Below are 26572 nucleotides of genomic sequence, written 5' to 3' on the forward strand. Positions count from 1 at the left end.
TGCCTTTCCTCTAATTTTAGCATCTCTAATGGCACCCGTCAGGGGTGTCCTCTCTCCCCATTAATTTTCGCGCTAGCAATTGAGCCTCTGGCTGAAAAAATCAGAGGGTCACATGAAATTCAGGGCCCTAAGCTGGGGAATACTAGCCACAAAATTTGTCTATTTGCGGATGATGTTTTGATTAGTCTGTATAATCCCCGAGACTCCCTCCCTGCTCTACACCATCTGCTGGATGCTTATTCAAGGGTCTCATTATATAAGCTTAATTCTAATAAATCCGAAGCCCTCCCAATAAATATCCCCACGGACACATTAGAATTTTTAAAATCATCCTTTAACTATTCATGGGTATCATGTTCCCTGAAATATTTAGGAGTGCGCCTGACTAGAACCAAAGATATAATTGAATGCAATTATGCCCCTCTACTGGCCAATTTTGAAGTGGCCTTGAAAGACTGGATGCTACATGAAGTATCCTGGCTGGGCAGAATAGCTGCCTTTAAAATGGTGCTACTGCCAAAACTGCTGTATCTGTTTCGTACTATTCCCAGAGTTCTTCCTAAACCTATCTGCAATAAATTTAACAAAGCCATAGGCCGATACATCTGGAAAGGGGGTAGGCCGAAAATAGCAAGAGCAACTCTCTCTTTACCTAAACTTGAAGGAGGAGTTGCATTCCCAGATATAGAGAAATACCAGTATGCTTGTTTGATAAATCAGGCGAGAGATTGGTTTATGGAGGATAACATTAAACCTTGGGTTGCGTGGGAATCGGAGGCCGTTAAACCCCTAGCTCTCCCAGATTTGTTATGGCTTCCGGTCGCCGCAGAGCCCCCAAGTTCCAGGCACTCTGGTTCAGTTGGTGCCACAATACAGGCATGGAATAGATTCGTTATTAAGCGTGAAGATGTTTCCTTACCGACAACTGCTCTCTCATTATCTTGTATAGCTAGACTAATTGGAAACCTACAGGTGGAGTCTTGGAATGCTGCAGGAATTAATTCATTGGGGGATATGATGTCGGGTGGAAAAGTTATCTCCTTTTCTGAGCTTCAGAGTAAGTTCAGTCTCCCGAAACAGGATTTTTTTAAATACTTGCAGATGCGGCATTGGGTTCAGAGCCTACCCTCCCTCAATCTCCAACACAGTTCCTTACCTGGGTATATACTAAAACAATTCCAGTCCTCTACTCAAAAAGGTGGCATTACATGGTGGTATCAACAGCTAATAACGGAGAATAGACCAAACAAATTCACATCATTACAAAAATGGGAGAAGGATTGGTCAAGAACATTGGAAAAGGAAGATTGGGAAATGGTTTTTCGAACCTGCTATAAGATGTCCCGTTGTATGAATCACTCAGAAATGTTCTTAAAATTGCTCCATAGATCATATTTCACCCCTGAGAAACAACATAAGATTTGGCCATCCATTTCTAAATTTTGCTGGAGAAAGTGTGGAGAAGTGGGCAGTATCTTCCATGTATTTTGGTCATGCCCTCTACTGAGACCTATTTGGGTCGAAGTGTTCACCTTGATTGGGGACATTGCGGGAGTGGGGATACCACTGGACCCGGTTATTGCTCGGTTTCATTTTTTCCCGGGGAACTTATCAAAGGGAGATAGATATATATTGGGGCACATTCTGATTTCTGCAAAAGCTGCTATTGCTCAATTGTGGAGAACAGACTGTGTGCCCAGCTTAGGTCATATAATAAATAAAGTAAATTGCCATTGTGATTTTGAGACAGCGGACAGTAACTATTCTACTGCGGTCTCTTCGCCCCATATGCTGTGGTTTAAATGGAAAGAATATAGGGATAGTCTGGGAGGAAATCCCTTGAGACCTGGCCCAACTGATATTGGAATACTACATTCTCCTTCTCCTTCCAATAATATTGTCTCTTGAGTTCCAAAAGTGTATTGTTTTGTCGATATAGAACTGGGTTATACAATACCGTTTTGAAAATGTGATATTTGTATGTATTTTCTGAGTGTGTAGTATCAAAAATTTAGCTATTTACTCTTTTTCTTTTGTCCCCCTCCTTTTATTTTATTGTGTTTTTAAATATTATTTTATTTTATTTTTTTGTATATGTTATTGTTGAGATTATTATAATATTTCAATTTATTTACGGTATCTAATAAAAATATAATTGGTAAAAAAAAAAAAAAAAGCATGTGCGATTACTCTGAGCATATTCATGTAGGGGTATGGAAATAGAGACTTGAGCAACACGTGACAATCATATGACTAAAGCTGGAATAATCATTGGTGCCTTCCTTTCTCCAATCAGAAATTATTTATATAAAAAGGAGTCTCAGCATTAGCAGCAACATATTCCAAGAAATTGGTTACATGGACAATCTTCAAAGATAGCCCACTGTAAGAAGGTGTCTAAATTAGTTCCTTTCAATACAAGATGAATAAATATACAAACCCTTACCTGAAGAGATACTAATACACAGTTATTATATTGAAAAGTAACATTTAAGCATGTAAAGATTCTCAGAGTGTTAAGGTGCCCATCCACTAGCAGACATGAAAACGACTGCACGATTACGACATTGTAATCGTGCAGTCGTTTGTCAGTTTGTGATGTGCCTGCACTGGACGAGCAGTCGTTCAGTGCAAGCTCAATCATCTGCAAACATGCTCAACCTGACCTTATCGTCACGTTGACCACCATGTTTGCACGATGATAGATCTCTAAATGACCAGCGGCCACGCGCATCGCTAGTAGTTTTAGACATTTTTGCAAACGATTTATGAATGATTGTTACCGTTCAATCGCTCAACATAATAGTCTAGTGGATGGGCACCTTAAGATATGTCTTATCATAAGACATTTCCATGTACACCAAGCTTCCTTATCCCATACTCTCACACTTCTACAATAAACTGTGATTATTCAGACAAGCAAGATAACAAAATCCACTGCAGGAGTATCAGTCTCTATGGACAATTATAGTAGGTAACAAGTAACCAAAGTTAGTTACTAGATAATGTAATGTAAGTGTGGTGGTGCTAAAACTTAGTAACAAGGGGCCGTATTCAGTCAGTCTGACACTATATGCAATTTTTTCCCAATCTGCCTCTTTCTTTAGCCTCAAATGTGGCATGAGACCATGCAAAATTAGGGGGCTGAGTACTGGGCTGGAAAGAGCATGTAGTCGTGGGAAATGGGCGTGCAATGGCAGCCAAAGTACAGTAAACGCGTGGAGCGAGTATTCACAAATTGCCACCAACATAGAAACGTAGCCTTCTGAAGGAGTCAGAGTTGTGTGTGCTAAGATGCGAGTTTAAAGTTGATAATGACTGCATGCAATTGGTTGCAAACGATCAAAACATAAAACTGCTACAATTCTGTTTCTAAATGTATTTAAAAGCTATGTAGATAGGGGGCGTGGCCTGGCTGCTGAACAGAGTGAACGTGCTTCCCTGCAGCTCCTCAGTTTTTCCCCTATAAAGGCCTGTTTCTGCTGACTCCAGCGTTATTCAGGGGTCTTATCCTTCTGTATGGTCTCCCACTGACCTCCCGACACCTTAACTATACTCCAGGAGGGATTGATAGCCCCGGAGTCATGGAGGCCTACACCGCCTCCAGAAGCACCGGCCTAGATTTTTGTGTCTCGCGGGTCATCGCTGGCGCGCGCACCACCGGCCGGCGCCCCACACTCTTACCTCCTCTGAAGGTTCGCTGGCTGAGGACCCTTGGAGACACCCGCGGCCGGAGCCGCGAATCGCGGGTGGCCGCCATCTTAAGACCCGCGACGTGTAACACACTGGTCTCCCTGATGATCTTAATCTGCCTGCTCAGGCTTCCTTGACCCAGCTGGCTCTTGACTCTTCTGTAGAAGAGGGGACTGCACCGTTGATCAACCCACTCATGAGGTGAGAGACCCTATGCGCACACTGGATGGACTTGAGATATAATTACCTCATCCCACCTCATCATACCCCTTAGTAACAGCATCAAACGGCACACGCTACTAGCTTACTACCCTGGCAAGCTACATTGCTGACCCCCCTTGTGCCCAACTCACACCATCAGTTCTGCAGCAGATACACTTAGCTGGTATGTGATATATACCAGCCACATTCACATATACACTGCTGGGTTTCAAGCAATAGAGGAAAGAGGCAAAAGCTCATATATAAAGTGAATGAAAACCCTGAGTGAAGCCAGAGAGTCGCTCTAGCTCCTAATTTACTAACAGCACTGTTCTTCTACTATATTGTTGGACATACCATACAAACAAAATCTGAGAACGACTAGTGAGACCTCACTAAAACCTATGTAAAGAAATAAGGGAGTTGAGAGAGAAAAAGTGTCTCAACTTACTGCTATATCCAAATTACTAGCTATCATTACTGAGGTTCTAGCTCCCTCTTGTGGCTATTCGTTGAAATTTCTTTATATATACAACTACGTCATTCTCTAGCAGCTGCAATTGATATCTTAACATGGCTCCCTAAATATTTAGGGAGCTCATGGCTCCCTAAATATTAGATTTCACACCCTCTGGGAGTCTATTCACTGGCCTTTCCACCCTCACTATCTCTCTGACATCTCTCAGACGGTGAATTACCTTTCCCGCCATGAATAAATCCAATACAAGAGCCAAGAAACCAAGTGGCGATATTGCTCAACATTTCACGAAAAACGACAAAATGTCACAACCGCAGCATTCTACATCTCCCTCACTACCGCTTCAAGATGAAGATGGATCCTCTTCCCCTGCCCTCTCCACCAAGGATGATATCCTAGCCCTAAGATCACTAATTACTGACTTTAAAGAATCCTTAGAGACAAAACTTGACAAGGCAGTTTCATCTATTAAATCGGATATCTCCTCCCTGGCCTCTAGAACGTCTAAATTGGAGACACGCCAGGATATTCTTCATAAAGCTCAGACTGAGACCCACAAAGACCTGGACCATATAGCTCAAGAACTTTCTGATCTCCGCACGAAAAATGAAGATCTTGAAAATCGTGAAAGGAGAAATAACCTCCGTATTCGTAATGTGCCAGAATCAATAACCTTAGACTCTCTGGAGCCCTACCTACATAAGATGTTCTCTTTTATTCTCCCAGATCTAGGCTCTCGCCATATACCTTTGGAACGGGCGCATAGAGCACTCAGACCCAAACCTCGGGAAGGTGACCCCCCGAGAGATGTTATTATACGATTTCTCAGTTTCAAAGACAAAGAATCCATCCAGGCCCCAACTCGAGGCAAACCTCACATCCTATACGAGAATACCAGACTTCAGTTTTATCAGGACCTTGCACCTACCACAATTATTAAATGAAGAGAACTCAGAGTTAACAAGGGCTCTATGTGACCGTGGAATTCGATACAGCTGGGGATTCCCCTTCAAACTTATTATCGATTTACATGGCAAAACTATTATCATTCGTGATCCCAGAGAGGGCAAGGACTTGCTGACTCACCTTGAAGAATCCAGAACCCCCCCCTCACTCAACTAACGATAGCACCTGAACTTTTTCTTCATCAAAAATGAACACACCCGTCCAATAGGTTTTGTTGTTTCCCATAAATCCTACTCAGTCATACTTATTATCATCTTGGATTTATGTTTCCCACTCATATCAACACCCAAGAAGATCCATATCCTTTTCTGTCGATAAAGATTGTTACTATCACAAAATGTATATACCGTAATGTTGTTGTTTTCCTATGTGTATGTTGATGTTTATCCACAGGTTATACATCAGTCATTATCAAGTATTCTAAAGGATGTTCTATAGGTTTTTCAAGATTACACTAGCTCCCATCTATAGCCAATGTCTCATCTTCTGGCTCTTGCTGTTCTTGTTATTGGATTCTATATATTAATTATATATTTTTCTAATACAAAATAGGCCTTACCATATATTCATTATCTTTAGAACACACCCAGAGGGTGCTATCTAAATTCAATTTTGTTAGGACTCCTTTACATTTAGCCTTTGCACATTTTATACACTAGTATTTTTTCTTGTCCGTGCTCTTCTTTATTTTCATTTCTATCCTTCCTAGAGGTTATAGAGACTTAGTTCCTTAAACCTCTTGGGACTCTTACGTCCTAATTTCTGAGTGTGTCATCCTCCGCTGGACTCGGGGATTTCATAACCAGTTTTCTCCCTTATCCCCCCTCTTTTTTTTTTCTCCTCTTCTTTCTTTCTCTCTCTTCTCCTACCCTTTAAGCGAGTCGGGACCCAACGTCTATTCACTCTCCCCCTATACCTCGTCTTGTGTTTTTTGTTTTTCTTTCTTCTTAGGGGGAGGGGTAGGGAGGGAGAAGAGGGATGAGGAGAGAAAGGGAAATAAACTCCATTAAAATGCCTTTGACCTTCGCTTCCATGAATGTCAAGGGTCTCAATACGCCTCAAAAGCGATCATTACTATTTCGCTCCATTCGTGGCCTTAAAGCTGGCATTGTATTCCTACAGGAAACCCACTTTCGTGCCTCCTCTCACCCGTCCCTCCAATCTAAACAATTCTCAAATGTGTTCTACTCCTCCAGCCCGACGAAACATAACGGAGTAGCTATACTAATCAACAATAAACTACCTTTTGTTCAAGACTCTGTTTTTACCGACACAGACGGCAGGTACATTATTATTAATGGCAAACTGGGACACTTAGAGTTGACGATAGCTAATATATACACCCCTAACACAAACCAAATCTCCTTTTTCAATTCATTTTTCTCAACTCTAAATAAACGAAGGAAGGGTTGTCTCATTGTAGGTGGGGACTTTAATGCTGTTCTTAATCCAGACCTAGATAAATCGCATTCACCAAACCGTCCCCAAGCACATAAACTTAGTAAGTCTCTTAATAAACATCTACGAGAATCAGGACTTTGACGCTTGAAGTGCATTTAACCCCTCCTCTCGCGACTATACTTTTTTTTCTCTCCCTCATCAAACCTATTCTAGAATTGATTTGTTTCTTTGTTGCACCCAACTTTCAGAACACTTAATTGATTCCTCTATCCTACCCAATACATGGTCTGACCATTCTGTTCTTACAATCGTTTTCAATCTCCTAGAAACACCTATGTCTAAACATCCCTGGCGCTTAAATGAAACGCTTCTGAAGATACCTCAATTTCAAGAAACTATTGGATCTGCACTGGCTGATTATTTTTCTACTAATAAATTAAATTCCCCCTGCTCACCTTTAGTTTGGGAAGCCCACAAATCGGTTATACGCGGACGTATAATTAGCTATGCCTCCTATAGGAATAAGACTAAAAAACGTCAACTTGCTCATTTGACTGAAGTTCAGAAGTTAGAAACTTCCCACAAAAACCATCCTTCTCACTTAACGCCCTTCTGGCGGAAAAGACTGAGAAATCCCTCCGCTGGCTAAATCAGCGTTTCTATGAGAAAAGTAATAAGGCGGATGTCCTATTAGCTAATAGATTAAAAACCCGGAAAGCTAAATCTGCCATTCAAGCCCTTAGAGATGTCAACGGGGAATCTCAATATGACCCAGTTGCCATAAACACCATTTTTAAAACTTATTATAGCCACCTATACAATCTCTCAGAGTCAGCCAGTCCAGATCCCAATCTTGACCGTCAAACTGTAGATTACTTATCCTCATGTGATCTCCCCTGTGTTGACCCACGAATGTCAGAAACACTTGGACACCCTATTACAGAGGAGGAAACTTGTAATGCCCTGAAAACACAAAAGCCATCTAAAGCACCTGGCCCGGATGGATTCCCAATATCCTACTACAAAATGTTCCAAGCTTCTTTAATCCCACATCTTACTGAGATGTTCAACCAGATTTTAAATGGTGAAACTTTTCACCCCTCTTTCACCAGAGCTGCCATTACTGTAATTCCCAAACCAGGTAAGGATCCGCTTCTCACCTCAAATTATAGACCTATTTCATTACTTAATGCAGATTTAAAAATCTTCGCAAAGATCCTGGCGAACAGGCTTAATCCCTTTCTACCCAACCTTATCCATCCGGACCAGGTGGGCTTTGTCCCGTCCAGGCAGGCACTTGATAATACCAGACGAACAGTGGACATTATTCACTATATAAATAACCACCAACTTCCTTCTCTTGTGCTTGCTCTGGACGCGGAGAAAGCCTTTGATAGGGTTTCCTGGTCATTTATGATGCATACACTTACTACTTTTGGTCTCGGAGGTAAATTTCTACAAGCTATTAAATCCCTTTACTTTAACCCAACCGCATCTGTTCTCGCTGGGGGGATACTTTCGGATCCTTTTTCTATAACCAATGGTACCCACCAAGGCTGTCCGTTATCGCCCCTTATTTTTGCATTGATTATAGAACCACTGGCTAGGAGAATACGAGCTAACCCTGACATTTCAGGTATAACTATTGAAAACTCAAAATACACTCTTTATTTGCTGATGAAATTCTTCTTACTTTGACTAAACCACTTACTTCTCTACCAAACTTATTTTGTGAACTGTCCCTATATGGAGATCTGTCGGGCTACAAAGTCAATCAAACTAAATCTGAAGCTCTCCCTATTCATCTCCCGGGTGAACTGAAGCGATTACTGCAATTGAATTTTAATTTCCATTGGAGAACAGACTCTTTGCAATATCTTGGGATTAACATTACTAAAACATATGATCGCCTATATAAAGCGAACTACCCTCCCTTATTTAAAACAATTGAACAGGATATTCTACAATGGAAAACTTATTTTATTTCATGGATCGGGCGTATTAACGCAATAAAGATGAATGTTCTACCAAAATTGCTCTATTTGTTTCAGACTTTACCTGTGGCAATACCAACCCAAACACTCAACCAACTTCAATCTTCATATGGAACTATAAAAGACCCCGTATACGCGGGGATATTTTAACCAGACGTTCCTCAGATGGAGGTCTAGGTTTACCTCTTCTACTACGCTACTATAAAGCATCTCAATTGAGTCAGATGGTAGCCTGGCATGCTCCTAGTTTTACTAAACGATGGGTTGACCTCGAGAATGATTTAGTGGGTTTTGATTCACTCTCACATTTGCCTTGGATACCTTGCAAATACAGACCACGTACCGCCCTCTCCATACCAACGGTAGCCCTGACACTCTTCATATGGGATAATCTCAATAAAAAACTCTTTCCACCTACCCGTCTCCTCTCACCCCCATATGGAACAACCCTTCCTTCCCACCAGGCCTCTCACCTACTATGGCATCTACCTGGTCCAGAGCGGGTGTTACCCGCCTACGTCACATTATAGGTCAATTCGCCCCTCAATCGTTTCATGATATTCAGGAAAAACACGGCATCCCCAACTCATATTACCAATACCTGCAAATTCGCCACTTTATCACCTCTTTACTTTCTACTACCTCACCTCGCAATCCTTCTATAGAAAGATACTGCATTCACCGTTCTACTAACAAGGGTACTATATCTTTCCTTTACCATTCTATATTGACACCGGAATCCCCTCTGCCCTCGACACACAAACTCGCATAGGAAGCAGATTTAGGATACCCACTAGGCGATGACACCTGGGAAACAATACATCTCACCATTTCTAAATGCTCCATTAGTGTGGCAATCAAAGAAAACTCATATAAAGTTCTCACCAGGTGGTATTTGGTCCCAGAACGCCTACATCATATGTATCCCAACACCTCTAACCTGTGTTGGAGGCAGTGTGGTCATGTTGGCACATTTTTTCATATTTGGTGGTCATGCCCAAAGATAATCCCATTTTGGAATATGGTTCGCTCACTCATATCATCGGTTGTTAGCCTACCTTTCTCTCTTTCCCCCGCTAACATTCTACTCTGTGTCCCAGTTGATCAGATTTCCAAAGACACTAACAAATTAATTCTCCACATCTCCTGTGCAGCCAAATGCCAATTGGCACGTAACTGGAAAGAAAGTAGTACTCCAACTGAATCAGAACTTTTAAATTGAATTGGGTTTGTATCTAAAATGGAATATACTACCAGTCTATTGAACAACTCAGTGCGTAAATTTCATTCAATTTGGTCTCCCTGGTACTCTTCTCAAGCCATTCCTCTCCCAGGTCTTTCATGAATCGCATCCCCAGTTTCTGCTCCCGATGTTTTCATTTATCATTTAACATCGTGCAGTCCCGGCTCGCTTACAAACTCCCCCTTCTTACTTATTAATTTCTATACTTTTCCTTCACTCCAAATACTCTTTGACTGAACTTATACGTCTTACCACAGCTTACCAATGTTCCTACGAATATTAAAGACTACATTTTTTCAATTACAAATTACTGGAAGAAATTTTTTCTATTATGATGTCATCGGTGTATTTTCTATATATGACATTATACATTGTTATAGGATAATGTATCAATTATAACACCGATCTGTTTTGTTATTTCTCTCTACTAATTCTAATAAACGATTAAAAAAAAAAAAGAAAAAAAGCTATGTAGATACTTTGCTATCCTCAACGCAGCTGCAGGTTAAAACTTGCTTTCAACACATGGGTTAGTATGAGACCAGAATGTTGTTGGAGGATGAGTCTAATCAGGTCTAGTTGCTAACTGTTGTCTTAATGGTTTTAAGGCCACCCCCTAGGAGGATTAAGTTTACCCCCCACTCCCACCCCACCTCCTCCTATTTCCCCTGCCTTTTATTTATTTTGCTTTCATTGTTGATTTATTTTTTGATTGTTTATAAGAGTTCAGAGTACAACTTTTACTGTATCTTATATACACCTATACTTTATGTGGACAGTGTATCTATTATTACTCTTTGTACTCTAACATTTATGGTGTTCAATAAAAACATGTTTTAAAAAAATATAAAAGAATTATATATTTAATACTGCAGAGAACACTCATTTGTCATAAAGAACTCTTCATACTCAATTGGGGAAGGGGAAACTTGCAAAATATATTTTCAAGTGTTGTCATTAAAAACAAAACAAAAAAAAACCCTTCCCATTTGGATGTTGCAGTATCCAATCCACTTGTGTACTCTTTACCAGCTCTTTAAGGCCCATAATGTGGCTGCATGGCATATTGGAAATTTACACTTTTTGCAAATGCTGGCAGAAGCCATGCTTCTAGTCATACCCCAGTCTCATTTTGCCAGGTATGACCAAAGGAGTGAGCTGGAGCTCGAAATTTGCATATGCAACAGACTTCAAATAGGTATTTTATAAGTGTCTTAAAAAAGGCACAGCTCTGTGACCTAACAGTTGTATACTACAGTGCTTTTCTGAATAAATGAACAAATCCTTCCAGTTTCATATAATTTATCTGAAGACTGGATGTAAACCGCATATTCATTTTCTGAAATTTGAGTTAAAGCTATGTGAAATTAGCCACAATAGGCTGTGATTGTGTTATTGACATAGGAGCACACAGCTGAAGAACTACTAAACTTTTTCTATCTGAAATACTACATTATGGAACATATTTTATTAACTCTAATGTCCTTTGTAGCATTTGGTAACCATTAGACAGAATTTTTGATTCTCAATTCGAACAAGTCTATCTCTCCGTGTTCTCCCCCTCCACTTTTTGAGTTGATTGAATGTATTTTTGAGTTCCAAGTCTTTTAGCCTGAAATTTTGCAACTACCCCTATTTCATTCTACCTTCTACTTGCTTCTCTATGGTTTGTTCAACCCTTTCTTTTGTACACCTAATCATTCCCCCTTTTGCTCACCATCTTCTTTACCCAACCCATTCCACATCTGCATTCACATAATTTTTCTATGCTCACTTTTAATTCATATGATTCCTACTATACACCGCCTTAAATGCTCATACAACGGGCCTAAACTTCCCCTCCCCCATTGTAAGGCTTCTCTCTGTTAGTTAATCCGGGCATACACTATGCAATTAATGGCCGGATGGAGATTACTGGTAGATCTAGCAGACAATTACATAGTGTATGGCCACGACCGATCAGCAATGATCAGAGTCAGACATGAAAAATCGTCCAACATACCCGACTGATCCGATCTTTGGTCGGCCGCAACTGGCATTGTATACAATGCCACAGCCAACATAATGGTGCTGCAGATCTTTCTTTGGTGGCGATTTTGAACACTGTCCGAACTACTTCATAGCACTGTGCAAGATTCTAGAGAGCGACAGGTCCCTGTATCCTATGTAATGGTCTCCAGGCTGAGCTGTGGGTTCAACACGTTTCGGCAGTCATTAGCAGCCTTTTTAAAGGATCCCTGCCTACTGAGACCGAAGACCCATCTGCAGCCTTTGTTGCTGCACGATCAGGCAAGCGCCAAGTTAACACTGACATGCATGTGGGGGATGCCTAAGGGTCCAGGTGATGTCTGATCCGCTACAGTAAACAGTGGAGTACACACTGCCACTATGGTCAGCCATGCCAATAATCCCCTCCCTCTAAAGGTGCGGTAATGCACTTAGCAGCAGAGAATTCTGCTGCCTCAGTATTAACCAGCCGAGTCCCGGGACAAGAGGATACTGACTGGACCCACTGACATAAGCAGAGCTGTTATAATAAGCGAGCCACCCTAGCTACTGCAGGACCTGGGGTGTAAGTCTAGTGCTCCTGCTAGGCTGTTTCAGCAGGGCGCCACGTCCTGCCAAATTTTAAAATGACAATGCGGCACCCCTCTGAAACAGCCTGCCCTCCGTAGTCTCCCCCGATGGCTGCAGTGTCCAGCACGTGGGAAAAGTTGCGGTTTAGTGATCACGGCCAGTGAATAGATGCCGTGCGCATGCATACAGCATCTATGCACAGTGAAGGAAGAGCTTGGGGGGCAGCCCAGCATCTCCGTAAGTGCTGGGAATGCGCCCTAGAGTGACAAACAAGGGACAGGTCAAAGCCACGCCCCCTCCTGGAGTGGCCAAACCCTCTTTTTAGAAGCATGCATGGAAGTACCCTTTCTCGCAGACAGCGTCCTGCCCGCTGTTCACCCTAGGATGAAAGCTAGAAGTCTTAATCCGTACTGCAAATAACTGTCTGGAGTAGGGACAGTCACGCTTGTGTTTGTTTGTGGAAACACTCAAGCTGCTGGCTGGAATGGATTCTAGAGTAAGAGTGAGAAAACAGGATGGGTCTTATCTAGGTGCGACTCATGGAATATGATATGAATTTGGAAAAGTCTGACCAGTGTTTGGGAAATTGGCTGAGACCCTAACAGAGGTACGGAGTCTAACATGTCACCAGAACCCCTGCAAGGGAGTTTAGGCTTAGCTGCACCAAACATGTAGGACGCCCTCTGTTTGGTATTCCCTGTGCTTGCAGCTGACTAGTGAATATTCTGGATAGCACCGGGAGTCCAGGATGGAGCCAGGGGTGCAGCGTGATGGCAAGTGCACAGAGTGCATAATGCAAGAATAACCGCAGGAACTCAAATGATATCACACAGGAGGGCTGAGGACAACGTTGCACTGGCAGCTGACTCAGTGCCGAAAGCTTCCTTAGATATTCCTGACTAGCCTGGGATTGGGAATCAGGTGACAGCAGATTGTATACCGTTTGCTGTAGTCACTTGATATCCAATATGGCTGCACCCAGCTACTGACGCGGGAGATGATCCACGTGGGAAGCCGGGTAGTCAGCAGCGCAGCTGTCCCTAGAGGGGTGCTGGACGCGGTCACTGAAGGTGCAGGGAGCAGCCCCAGACCCCGTCACCGCACCCACTAGTAACTGGTTGTGAAACAGAACATCAGATCCAGCCGTGGCAGCAGATAGGAGATGGACACGCCGGAAGTCCCCAGCATGCTCTAACAACCTCCAGAGAGGTAAGTGATGGGGTCCGATTCTGGGGTTTCAAACAGATTGTGACAGGGACACCCCAATTTGCACTCTGGATGACATCACCATAGACTCTACTCTAGACTCACTTTGCCAGGACTTAATTGATCTTACATGCCCTAAACGCACCCTCTTATACTTTTACCTCACCCTCCCATTTGTACTGGACACCTTGTCCTTGTGTTCCCCTGTAAGTCATTAGTCTCAGAAAGTGAGTGTGGATACACATTTTATGCACATTACACGTGTAACTAATTTAATAAATGTTCAATTAAATCTACAACCAGTGTTGAGCATTTGAAAATAGGGTCTGCTTATTATATTCACTATATAGAAGAATTAGACATCAGGTGAGCGCTGCCTGCTAACCTATTTTGTTATCGTAAGCCGATTGTTAATGTTAAGCAATAAAGGCTCACAGAAAAAATATATTATAGCATAGTATAGCGTACAGTTTCAGGAACTCTGCTTAGATTCATTGGAGAACAAGAAGCACCCATTTGTTAGGCAATAAAGAATAAAGTACCTTGTCCATCCCTCAGTAAAACCCCTAGGAGACTTCTCTAGGCAAGAATGCAGGATATGTTTGTGGCACAATGGTTCCTTGTATCATAATGCCTGAAGTTCTCCTACTTTTCTAGACGATGTGGTTGCTACCAATATGATCACTGAGTGATTGTCATGTCAAGAACACTTCTGAAGTAGTTACAAAAAATAAAAAAGTTGAGATCCCAAAGGTGTTACAAAATATTTTATGGAGGGACATTCTTTTGGCTACTTGAAAGAATCGCTTAGATCATCCGAAAAGAACATTGTACCAAAAAATACACTAGTGCTGATACTTGTACCTTCAATGTACTAAGAGGTACTGTAAACCTTTCTGAAGAAAGTCCAGTATTTGACTACTAGCATTCAATGCTTTTATCAACTTGGAAATTGCACCAATATATAAAATATTTCCATACTCTATGGGGACAATTGTTTTTTATGTCGCAATAATTAATGGACACCCAATGTAGCAATTCAGTTGTTTTGGGTGCGAGTAATTAGAAGGGTTTAACAATTTTATGCTGCTAAATCTGGTCTAAAGTCCAGGTTAGGGCACCCAAAACCAGGATTTATTGCACATATCTCCTCAGGAGGGGGCGAGCAGAAATGCCGGCACCAGTGGCTGTTCATGCCCTAATGGAGCAACAACTGAGTTGCTCCATAGGGCGCATGGCACTACCAGCTGCCGGGAAAAAACATTGATATGCCCCCTATGTGCTTTAGAATGATTTTTTATGCTTGCCATAAATAATGGTTTATAATCTTAATGAAAATCTTATCACAAGCTCCTCAAATACAGTAACTTCAATAGTTTTTTTTCCCCCTCTACATACTCAGTAAGAAAACAAAAATGGGGGAGGAAAAAATAAACACCTATTACCAACACCTTGGTTGGAGCTCATCGAGAATGGATGTCCTTCAGCATCTTAAGGGCAGGTTCTGGCTCCATACTTGCTAGCAAAGTATATAAAGTCGCGCCTCTAGCGCAGGCACATTCTTAGATTGTGTTCGACTCACAGCCAGCGCCCAACTCTGCACTTTTATTTTAAGGATGCCTTCCAGACATAATAAATAAATATATATGGGATGTGGGTGGGCGGGGCATCTAGCATGGCCACGTTTTATCTCTCCTCTTGAAAGGGGACCTAGAAATCCAACCTAATCCACTACAATCAGGGCTTTTCTGATTATTACCCTATTCAGTACACTGCCCTAGTAGTGGGGACTAGATCGATACTTATATCTCCTCTGAGGTCGCAATTCCACCGGAATTTGGCCGTATATATTATGATGGCCTGTATGACCGCCTGACTTTGGGCACGAAAATTGGCGTGGGGCATCGGAGCTAAAATTGGCGATAATCTCCTCTTTGACTGCCTCACCCTCGTGCCTATTTACTGGAGCCATGCACCGGACCCAGGGGTTTATTTATCAAGCAATGAAAAACTTAGTGAAGCAGTTATCCAGCAAGCAGGCTTGATCTCCTCCGCTGCCGGGGAGGCCTACTACCCCCATCCCCAATATCACTCACCGCAGATGAGCTGTCTGGGATCCAGCTTGCCCCGGCGGACTGACTGTGGCTCTCTCCGGCTCCTGCACAGGTTGAGCTCCTATCTCCTCCGGTGAGTGCCCTCAGCCCCTGCCATTAGCGCTCCAGACCCTGTTGACCCAGCTCTCATCCGACGCCTGTCCAGGCAGTGGAGCCGGGGCTGCACCTGCGCTCCTTGATCGGGGCCTGTATACACCAGCTGAAGCCGGGGACTGGGTTTTGAGGTGGCTGGAGGTCGCGACCGACGCTGGCGTGATCGCGGCTCTCCTGTGGCCCGACCGACATTGGATGCCTCCCTCCCTTTATGGGTGAGCCCCTTTACATTTACATAGTTGTTATTTAGCCCCAGGGATGCCTGCGGGGTGGAACGGTGCAGTCTAAGTGGAAAAGAAGCGGTGGCCATTTTAGTGACTGGATTACTACTTTTGGTGTTGCATCCATCTAGCTATCAACATAGTTGCAGTTTTTCCACTTATTCACATTTATTGGCTGAGGCCCCTACTTGAAATACGCGAACAGGGCCTGTCACCCACGGTGGGTTTCGCCCTTTGAATTAATTGCAAGATACTCTCTGGACTTCTCAACAGTAGCATCATAGCTTTTTCTCTACTAGAGGGCGCCAAGATACCTTCTTTCAATATTCTACATTTCACAATATAGCCCGGGAGATGTCTGATCAGTAATGGCCTTACTCGGTGGCTGGAATCTGACCTCAATGGGCCCTTTCCCTTGACCTCTGCTGTGGATCCGTGTCCCATCTATAGCCATCATTACGGAGTTTATCTACAATTTCACTTTGTCAATCTGTCTCTAAAATATTGTTAAATCTCTAGTGCAATGTCTCACAAAAATAAGAAATCGACAGCACCATCGACCCCGAGTATCTTCAATACCAGACCTAGAGCATCTACTCGGTCTATTGATCAATCAAGTTCTCCACAATCAGCCTCAGAGATGGATATTGATCCTAATATACAAGCGGTCCTTTCCACTCTCGTCGACTGTATTAAAGTCACTTTTCAACAAGAACTAAAAAAGGGTGTAGATGACTTTAAATCTGATCTCAATGCTCTGGGTACTCGAATATGTCACTATGGGATGTATGCTGGTATATAGGTATGTACCTTTTCATTGTTCTATGGTTCTTGATAAAAGTCGTTTGACTGAAACGTTGAACTTGACCTTGGGAGTCTGGAGTCTTCTTTGCAAGTCCTGTGAGTGCCGCTGTTTATTGCATGTATACATTTTGGCCTGTTTAGACCATTAGATGGCACCCAGGCATCAGTATTTCATTTAACCTGTGGAGTGCCGGCTTTATTTTATTATATATATATATATATATATATATATATATATATACACACACATACATACATATATATACACACATACATATATATATATATATATACACATATATATATATATATACACATACATATATATACACACATACACACACATATATACACACACACACACACATACACACACACACACACATATACACACACACAGGAAGTGCAAAACAGGGCACCTACAATGTATGCTAATGACTGGTCCAATAATATGGCACCGTGCAGCACACAACCGTATGTGACAGACCTCACAAATACTTTAGTCTATAGATTTGAGATCAAAGAAAACTCCCCGCATCCACCTGTTAGGGCTGTAGGAAAAGGAAAGGGATGGATATAGACTGCCAGAATCGGAAAAAAGACACGGTCATCGCTAGCATAAGTCACATACAATGCAGCTAGAAATTACCTACTGCAACTTGGCACTACAAATCAACCACCCAGATTCAGTGTCTGGGAAGGCTATAGTGCTGTATACTCCAACCCCAGGGGAGAGGTATACAGGGGGACCGGTCCACACGCTGCCAGAGAGATCTGCGATGCACCAGAGAAAATGGTCGCCAGATACCTCAGTGGGAGCGTAGCTGTAGGAGGAGAAAAGCTCAGCAATGTCAGACCTTAGCGGAAAGGCGTGCTGAGTAGCCACTAAACATGGAAGGCTGCCTCCCCTGGCCGGCAATTAACCCCCAGGACGCTGGCTCCCGCACCAGCATTCAAGTCTCTGGTGGTCTAGTGGAAGCGCAGGGTATGGGGGGCCTGCCTCCACTGCCAGCACCTCCGGTCTGTCCCCAGAGACCGGAGGTTATCCGCTCTTCCCTGTCCCCATTCATTCGGCAGCAGTAAAGGGAGTCCCGCGGGGCCTGGCTAGCACAGATCCCGGGGTCCCGCCGAGATCCCCAGATCTGTACTGGTGTTGCGGTGCCGGCGCGGCAGCGCAGACGTCCTATGGACAGTCTACCGCTGCCCGCTCTGAAGAATAAAAGTAAACAAAACTAATCAGCCCCCCTGCGCAAAACAGTGACTCGACTCCAGCTGTGCACCAACTAGAACTGAGGTGGCTCGGGGGCGGGGTATAGAGGAGGATGGTTCCAATGCATCCTGGGAGCAAAGCTTTTAACTGCGTGGTGCCCGGGATCCAGATCCAGCTATACCCTTAGGTCTCCATGTGGAGCCTGTGGACCCTGAAGAAGAAAATAATAAAAAAAAAATTTATATATATATATATATATATATATATATATATATATATATATAAAAAATTAACTAATATATATGGGATGTAGTCAAAATACCGTTGGCCGGGTATAATAAAAATACATACATACTTCACTCTTACATGCTGCACACAAGATGCGGTCAGAATCCCAACCGCTGGGATTCTGGCGTCAGAATGAATCCTGACACTTATCAAAATACCGATCCCGACATTCCGACAACCGGGATCCCGATGGCAAGTACTGGGATTATGGGGAGGGTTGAGGTTAGGGGTACTTCCTTTTAGGCACCGTGTCGTGATTCTGACCGCCGGAATCCCGTATCCATCCCCTGCACACACATACATTACACACATATATACATTACACACACACACATGCTTTTTCTACATAGTTAATTGTTACACCCAAATTAGGTTACTATTAATCTTAAAAATGGTGTAAACGTATACTTACCGAACATTCATTTTGGATGTCGATAAAGCTGTTGGCTTAAAATCAGATTTCTCAACCAAGATGCTCCTACTGGCAGCACTGGAACATCCTTTACGTCTCTGACTTGATGGTGTTTTTGTAGGAGGAAGAGGACTTTTCCTTGATGAAGGGGATGATCTGCTGTGCTGGGATTTCTAAAAGTAACAAAAATTATTTCACATAAATATGTTTCTAAGGGGAAGGAAGGGTATAGAACCAGACAATGTCCCCTCTACACTATATAAGTCCATCCTTGCTTAACTAAACTCATGGGCACCCTCATTGAAAAAAGTGGAGTTTCTAGAGAAAAGAAAAAAAAAAGAAAAAATCAGAAAGGGAGACAAAACCTTGAACAAACTCTCGGTTTAAAACACATCTTGCAGGATTTAGGATACAAAATAATTATGAGAAACATTTACCCATTTTTCAATCAAGTCTGAATAAAGGGGATTTAGTTGTAAAAAGGAAGGTTTTCCTCATTTAGTTGTACCATTACTTCTTGAATCTTAATGCTCACTTCTTCTAAACGCTTCAGTTTTCTTTCCAGGTATACGTCAATTGATTCCATCTTCTTGAAGTGGGCCTCGTGCATCTTTTTAAAGTCTGTGTAGGATAAAAATAGAAATAAAAAAACATTTCATTAATCTAGTTACTTACACAATCACAAAGCCTAGTTTTACTGTACTTACTTGGGGTTGATGATTTTGATCCAGACTTGGATAGCTGACCCATGTATCTTGGGATCTTTCCACCTGGTGGCAGTGTGACAGTGGCTTTAGCGGTTCCTGCAAACAAGGTGTAGATGAAAATGGTTCTCTCAAATTTAACAAATTCTGGTGATCAGCAGACAACCCCATATTCAATTGTTTATATTTATATATATATATATATTTATATATATATATATATATATATATATATATATATATATATATATATATATATAAATATAAAAAAAAAAACACACAACTTACTTGGCAAATCCCACATCTTTCCCTATCACCTGCATAAAAATAGTATGTATTACGGTCTACCGACAATTTATATAACAGAGATTTATTAAAACAATGCTTCAATGTTGGATGGTCGCCCGGGGAGAATAGTGTTGATGCGGATCATTATGTCATATAGGAGCATTTTACTTCAATGATTGATGCAACCACTACTCAGGATTGGGGGAAGACCACGACATTCCGTATTTTGGTTATTTTCAAGCAATTAATGGTTCTTAGTTCACTATCGTGTGACTCAGTAGTTTATAAAGTTACCCCCATTTGTCACAGTAAAACTGTCCATGCCCAAGAATGTGCTTGAAGCTTGTTCTAGACCCTCCCCCCCCCCCAGAGAAGTATGTTATGTACAGTACTGCATTTCCCTTTCACCAACGTTGCGGTGCCTTTTGTTGATATATCCCCTTACAAAAGGTGTCCCCTGAACCAGTCTCAACGAAGCCAGTCCCAACAAGATACAGGGCAGATATTACATCATGCTCCTGCCTAGTCAAAACTGATCATGTACCCCTGTCCACTATCAGGCCATTGCGCTGTGTCATATTTACTTAAACCTCAGCTTCCACCAAATTGGAAAGTCAGTCTTAGAATTTTCACATTACTTTACCACAGCTGAGCTATGGTGCTTGCCAGTCTAGCTGAATAGGATTCTAAAATTCTATCCAACTGAGTAAACCCATACCAAACCATGAATAAATATGACCAAAACCTAGACCCAAAATAGCTCTTCTGGAAACTTTTGTCGTAGTTCCCACCCTATTTGACAGGTTCTATACCTAAAGAGTGGAGTTGGAAAACCAAGTTAAGATTCTTCTCGCTCATTAACCTTGATTGGTTTACAATATGTGAGCTAAAATATGGACTTCACTAGTAAATTGAGCCTGGGCAAGCCTCAGCCTCACATGGTGGGCAAAGTGCATCAGCTCTAGACAGCCGAATCCTAGATGAATAAGTTCCCAGTAATCACCTCAGATGTAAAAATGTGCTCATCTCCTCATTCTTAGCACCGCATGTCCGCTGAGATAACAGTAAAAAATGTATAGAAAAGAATTGTAATTTGTTGAACTCTTCCATGGCAATCACTGCAAGCAAATGATAAAATGTCCTTAAAGCAGCCAAGCTCAGGCATGCACATCTTTACCCCATAGCCTCAGTCACTCCCAGTGGATGCATCAGCAATTTAGCAGTATGACAACCCCCCCCCCCCCCCCCCCAAACAAGGAACATACTCTGCATGTTTTGAAAATATAATGGGTCTCAAAATACAATTCCAATGTTTACAATGATCTTTATTTAGAATGCGCTCCACCCTGCATTTAAGAATGCATATTGTCTACACCAAACCTGGCCAAAACGGCGATCGCGATCTACGGGTAGCTCAGAGCTCCCGCCGGTAGATCACGACCAACTGGGAACGCTGGCCTCTGAAGCCAACAGAGGCTAAAGAAGCCTCTGATCACTTCAGAGGCCAGCGTTCCTAGTGATGCAAAACACGGGTGACGTCATGACGTTACCCGCAAGGTGAGGAGCCTGCGCGACTACTGAATCCAGTCAGTGGCAGCCCTGACAGAGTGGAGCGGTGCCCAACATGAAATCATGAAAGTTCTGCACTGTCGTAACATGAATAATAAGATTTTTACTTACCGTAAAAATCTCTTCCTTGGAGTCCATCTGGGGGATGCCTTACATATGGGTTATGTGTAGTGATGGGTGGAGTCGGACACTAATTGAAAACTGGTTCCCACCCCCTATATAATCCCTCCCTAACCACCGTAAGCTCAGTCTAATGTTTAACAAAGAGAGGAGAGCCACGGAAGAACTCAGAAAACCAGAAACCAACAGGTATCCAGTATGGGGGAAAAAAAAAAAAACCGAGAGGGATCCTTGCATCCCCCAGATGGACTACAAGGTAGAGATTTTATGGCAAGTAAAAATCGTATTTCCTTTATCATCCATCTGGCGAATGCCCTACATATGGGTAATATACCAAGGCAAGCCAATTAAGGCATGGGGGCGGGGGCGGAGAGAAAAAGTCAGAACAGACGGCTCTAAAACTTTTCTGCTAAATACTGACATCACTTGCGCCGAATGTATGGATGTTGTAAAATGTGGTGGAAGTGTGCACAGATGACCAGGTAGCCACCTTGTAGAGTTGCTCAACGAGGCACCATTCCGTACAGCCCAAGAAGCTCCAACAGCACAAGTCAAATGAGCCTGAATTGAGGCCGGAACAGTCATATTCGAGAACTAATATGCCTGTCTAATAGCAGAAGTGACCCATATAGCGATGGACCTTTTTGAGGCAGGCCAACCTCTATTTGGTGCATCAATCAACACCAACAAGGTATCCGTACGCCTCAAGGACGCTGTACGATCCAAGTAAATGCATAACGCACATACCACATCCAACAGTGTTAAGGAAGAGACCTCCTGAGTCACAATCCTGGCAGGACAATATCTTGGTTCATGTGGAAAGCAAACACTACCTTTGGTAGAAAAGAAGGCTTCGTGCGTAACACTACCCTATCCTCATGAAAAAATAAGCAAAGCTTTACAGGAAAGACGCTAATTGGAACCTTCTGGTCGATGCAATGGCCAAAAGGAAAACAACCTTCAGAGTGAGATAACACAATTCTACAGATTCCAAAGGCTCAAATGGTGGCTTTTGGAGAGCATCCAAAACTAAATTCAGATTCCAAGGAGGCACATAAGGAGGCTGAATGCAAAGAACCCCCTGCAAGGTGGTCTGAACTTCTCTAACAGTAGCAAACTTCCTCTGGAACAGGATCGATCAAGCCGAAATCTGTCCTTTAAGAGGGGACAATTTCAGACCCTTAACCAGCCCGTTCTGCAAAAAAAGACAAAAAGGCGAGACACTTGGAACTTTTGTGGTTTGAGCTTGTGTTGTTAACACCAAGAAATGTATATCTTCCATATCCAATTATAGATTTGGGTAACCCTACTCATGTAGCGGTGACATGCTCATAAGTCCCAGAGTGCCCGCTGTCCTTGATGACGTCACCCACCACCAGCACCTCAGTGCTTCTAATCAGCCTGCAACCTTCTTCTAATTGTGGTCGCATCTGATGTCACCGCTGTGCGCCGGCACGTGTCAGCGGTGTCTTGGAACCAGAACTAATCCCTCTCTCATACAACAGTCACATGTTGCTGCTTCTGTAACCCTCATTGAAAGTTTGAAACAGTGTTGTGCAACCACCCCTGGGAGGTGAGAGACCAGCTTGCTCCATCGGGCCGTGAGTACTTCCAAGCCCTGGATAAATCTGCTCAAAAGCAGTGCGCCAGGCAAAAGAGGATATGGTAAGAACTGACCTGTTATCTCCCTTTCTACGAGGTCTACAGGTGACCTTGGTGGTATAGGGGATGACGTAGGCATCGGGCACCATGCAGTTAATTTCTTTCCCCCAGTATGCACTGGTCCCCCTCCATACCATCACTCAGTTTAGTAGCAAGCTAGAGGCCAGAAGAGAGTACTGTGAGAGAGAAGGAAGTCTGGAACATACAAGAATCACATTCTCGCTAGGAAGGAGAGACTAGACCAGACAACACCCTAGCTACCGTGCAGGGCGTAAGGGCGGGTACCCTGTGGACCCTAAGGACCTCGTAGAAAGGGAGATAAAGGTAAGTTCTTACCATATCTCCTCTTTTCTACTTCAGGTTCCTTAGGGTCCACAGGTGACCTTGGGGATGTCTCAAAGCAGTTCCCCTTAAGGGTGGGTACGCTCCTGTACAGAAATAAGGACCCTCCGCCCAAAGAAAGCATTCTGAGGTGAAGGTATCAAATGAATAATACCTCACAAAAAGGACTGGACTGAAGACCAGGTGGCCGCCTTACAAAGCTGTACAGCCGAGGCACCACGCCGAGCTGCCCACGAAGGGCACACAGACCTCGTAGAGTGAGCAGATACAGAAGGCGGAGCTGGAAGGCCCTCCCTAGAGTAAGCCTCCGAAATAGTCAGACAAAGCCATCATGCCAAAGTCTGCTTTGTGGCAGGCCAACCCTTTTTATGGAACCCAAAAAAGGACAAAGAGGGAGTCTGACTTTCTGTAGGACCCAGAACGGTCCACATAAATTCGGAGGGCTCACACCACATCCAAAGAGGTCTCACCTGCTGAAAGACCTGGTCCAAGAAAGGGCGGAACAACAATTTCCTCATTAATGTGGAAACTTGTCATCAACTTAGGAAGGAAACCAGGGAGAGTTTGAAGCACTGCCTTTGTCCTGGTGAACACAAGATATGTAGAGCAACACGAAAGGGACCCCAAATCTGACACTTCTAGCCGTAGCAATGGGAAGAAGGAAGATGATCTTAAACGTAAGTCATTTCGAATCCACAGATCACAGTGGTTCAAAAGGCGGGGCCTGAATGACAAACTGCCAAATCCCAAGGAGCCACCGGAGGCACAAAGGGTGGCTGAATCCGCAGCACATCTTGTAAAAAGGTACGCACATCCTGCAGAGTAGCAATCAGTCTCTGAAACCACACCGACAGGGCCGAGACTTGTACCTTTAGTGAAGCCAGGCGGAGTCCTAGGTCCAGGCCTTCCTGGAGGAATGCCAGTATCCTGGAAATCCTAAACGACCAAGGGTCACACCTACTTTCAGTGGTGCACCTCTAGAGGGAGTGCCACACACTGTGGTAAATCCTGGCAGAGGCTGGCTTCTGTGCACTCATCAAGGTGTTAACTACCGCACCAGAGAAGCCCTTCGACCTTAGGAGAGATGCCTCAAGAGCCATGCCGTCAAAGCCAATCGACCCAGATCCGGGTGAAAGCAGGGACCCTGTGACAACAGGTCCCGATGTTGAGGTAAAAGCCACGGAGTGTCTACCGACAGACTGAAGGTCTGAGTACCAGTGCCTCCTTGGCCACGCTGGAGCCTGCCTCCTTCCTGCTTGAACTTTCTGAGTACGCACGGAAGGGACACCGGAGGAAAACAAAACAAAACAAAAAAAACGTACGCAAATCGAAAAGGTCCACCTGACCGACAGAGCATCTACTAGTAGAGCGCCTGCGTCTCTCGTCCTCAAGCCGTACACTGGCAGCTTGTAATTGTGTCGGGACACCATTAGGTCCACGTCCGGAAGGCCCCATCAGTCCACCAGGAGTTGAAACACCTCCTGGTGAAGAGACCATTCCCCCGGATGCACGTCGTGACGGCTGAGGAAGTCCGCTTCCCAATAGAGGACTCAGGTTCTGAACAGCGCTGATATGGCCGGCAGATGGCCTTCTGCCCATGTCAGGATGCGGGACACTACTCGCATGGGCGCCTGACAGAGTTCCTCCCTGGTGGTTGATGTACGCCACCATCGTGGCGTTGCCTGACCGCACCTTCTATAGGATTTCCTTGTAGGATGTGTCTTGCTCTTGAAAGAGCCAGGAAGACCGCCCTCAGTTCCAATATATTGATTGGAAGGATGGTTTCCTCTAGCGTCCGACCCTGAAAGGAGTGGGGACCCGACACTGTGCCCCAACTCCGCAGACTGGCATCAGTTGTCAGTAGAGTCCAAAAGGGGCATCCCTGGGTAAGATGCTGAGTTTACAGCCACCAAGCCAGAGACCACCTGATTTCCGGGGAGAGCACTATTCTCTGCCTTTAATTTCCGAGGTGATCTGTCCCATCGGACAAGGATCAGTGTCTGTAGAGGCCTCGAATGAAATTGCACACTCCACCATGTCAAATGTTTACACCATCGACCCCAACAATTGCATTGCTGCATGCACAGAGTTCCAGCGACTGTGGAGACATTCCTTCCCGTTGTAAGGCAAAACTTCCAGTTCCTTCTTAGAGTCCGCATCCGCCCTCCAGGAATGGAGCCATAAGGACCTGCGTGCTGTGACAGCAGCGGCTGACACTCTTGAAGATAACAAGCTGACATCCAGAGCCGCCACATTCATATAGGTAGCCGAGTCACGCATCTTGCCCACCATGGTCCTCTAAAGCATCAGGAGACAGGGGCTCCTCCAATAGATCTGCCCAGGATTCCACGGCCCTAGCTACCCAAGAGATAGTCAGATTGTCTGGCCACTGCTCCTGACAAGGAGAAAATGGACTGTAGGATGTTTTCCACCTTCCGGTCAGTTGAGTCCTTTGAGGACACAATGGAAGGCATAGGTAAGGTCGCACTTCTGACAAAGGTGTTACATGGGAGTCCACTACAGGAGGTGAAACCCATTTCTTGAAGTACTCCTCAGGAAAGGGGTATGCATAGACAAGGCGCTTTTGCGGCTGGAACCGCCTCGCCAGAGCCTTCCAGGCCTCCTCCAGTTAATCCACTTGCTGATTTGACAGAGGGAAAATGTCTGTAGAACTTTTAACACTCTTAAACAAGGGATGACCAACACCTCTTTTACTGCTCGGACCAGGCCCGGTATGTAAACACTGGACTTGTGCTGCTCATCCTTTGGGGATAGTTCCGAGTCAGACTCTGGAAGCACCCCATCGCCCTCGGACGACCTCTCATCCTCATCCACATAGTGATGCGAGGGGACACAGAAGGCCTTTTTGCCTGCACCCTAGGGGTCCTAGATAGTGAATCAGGGTCAGAGCCCAAAGGCAGGTTGACATGAGGCCCTTGTGGTACATTAACCACCTGCTGTGTCAACTGGATCTGTGGCATAGGAG

General features: G+C 43.8%; 1 protein-coding gene across 2 annotated transcripts in view; it reads right to left on the reverse strand.

Annotated features, from left to right (window-relative positions):
* The window catches only part of NUSAP1 (nucleolar and spindle associated protein 1), a 128760-nt gene that overhangs the window by 48169 nt on the left and 54019 nt on the right, over nt 1-26572 (reverse strand). Inside the window, exons 5-7 of one of the 2 annotated variants that reach the window (XM_088462044.1) lie at nt 19609-19704; nt 19410-19522; nt 18902-19074 (exon numbers count right to left, since the gene is read on the reverse strand). In XM_088462044.1, coding sequence (XP_088318170.1) covers nt 18902-19074; nt 19410-19522; nt 19609-19704 — 382 coding nt within the window. The remainder of the gene's footprint in view (nt 1-18901; nt 19075-19409; nt 19523-19608; nt 19705-26572) is intronic. The other variant, XM_088462045.1, reaches the window with a different exon arrangement.

This window comes from Taudactylus pleione, unplaced genomic scaffold (assembly GCF_031769625.1).
Source record: "Taudactylus pleione unplaced genomic scaffold, aTauple2 ptg001138l, whole genome shotgun sequence".
Lineage (NCBI taxonomy): Eukaryota > Metazoa > Chordata > Amphibia > Anura > Myobatrachidae > Taudactylus > Taudactylus pleione.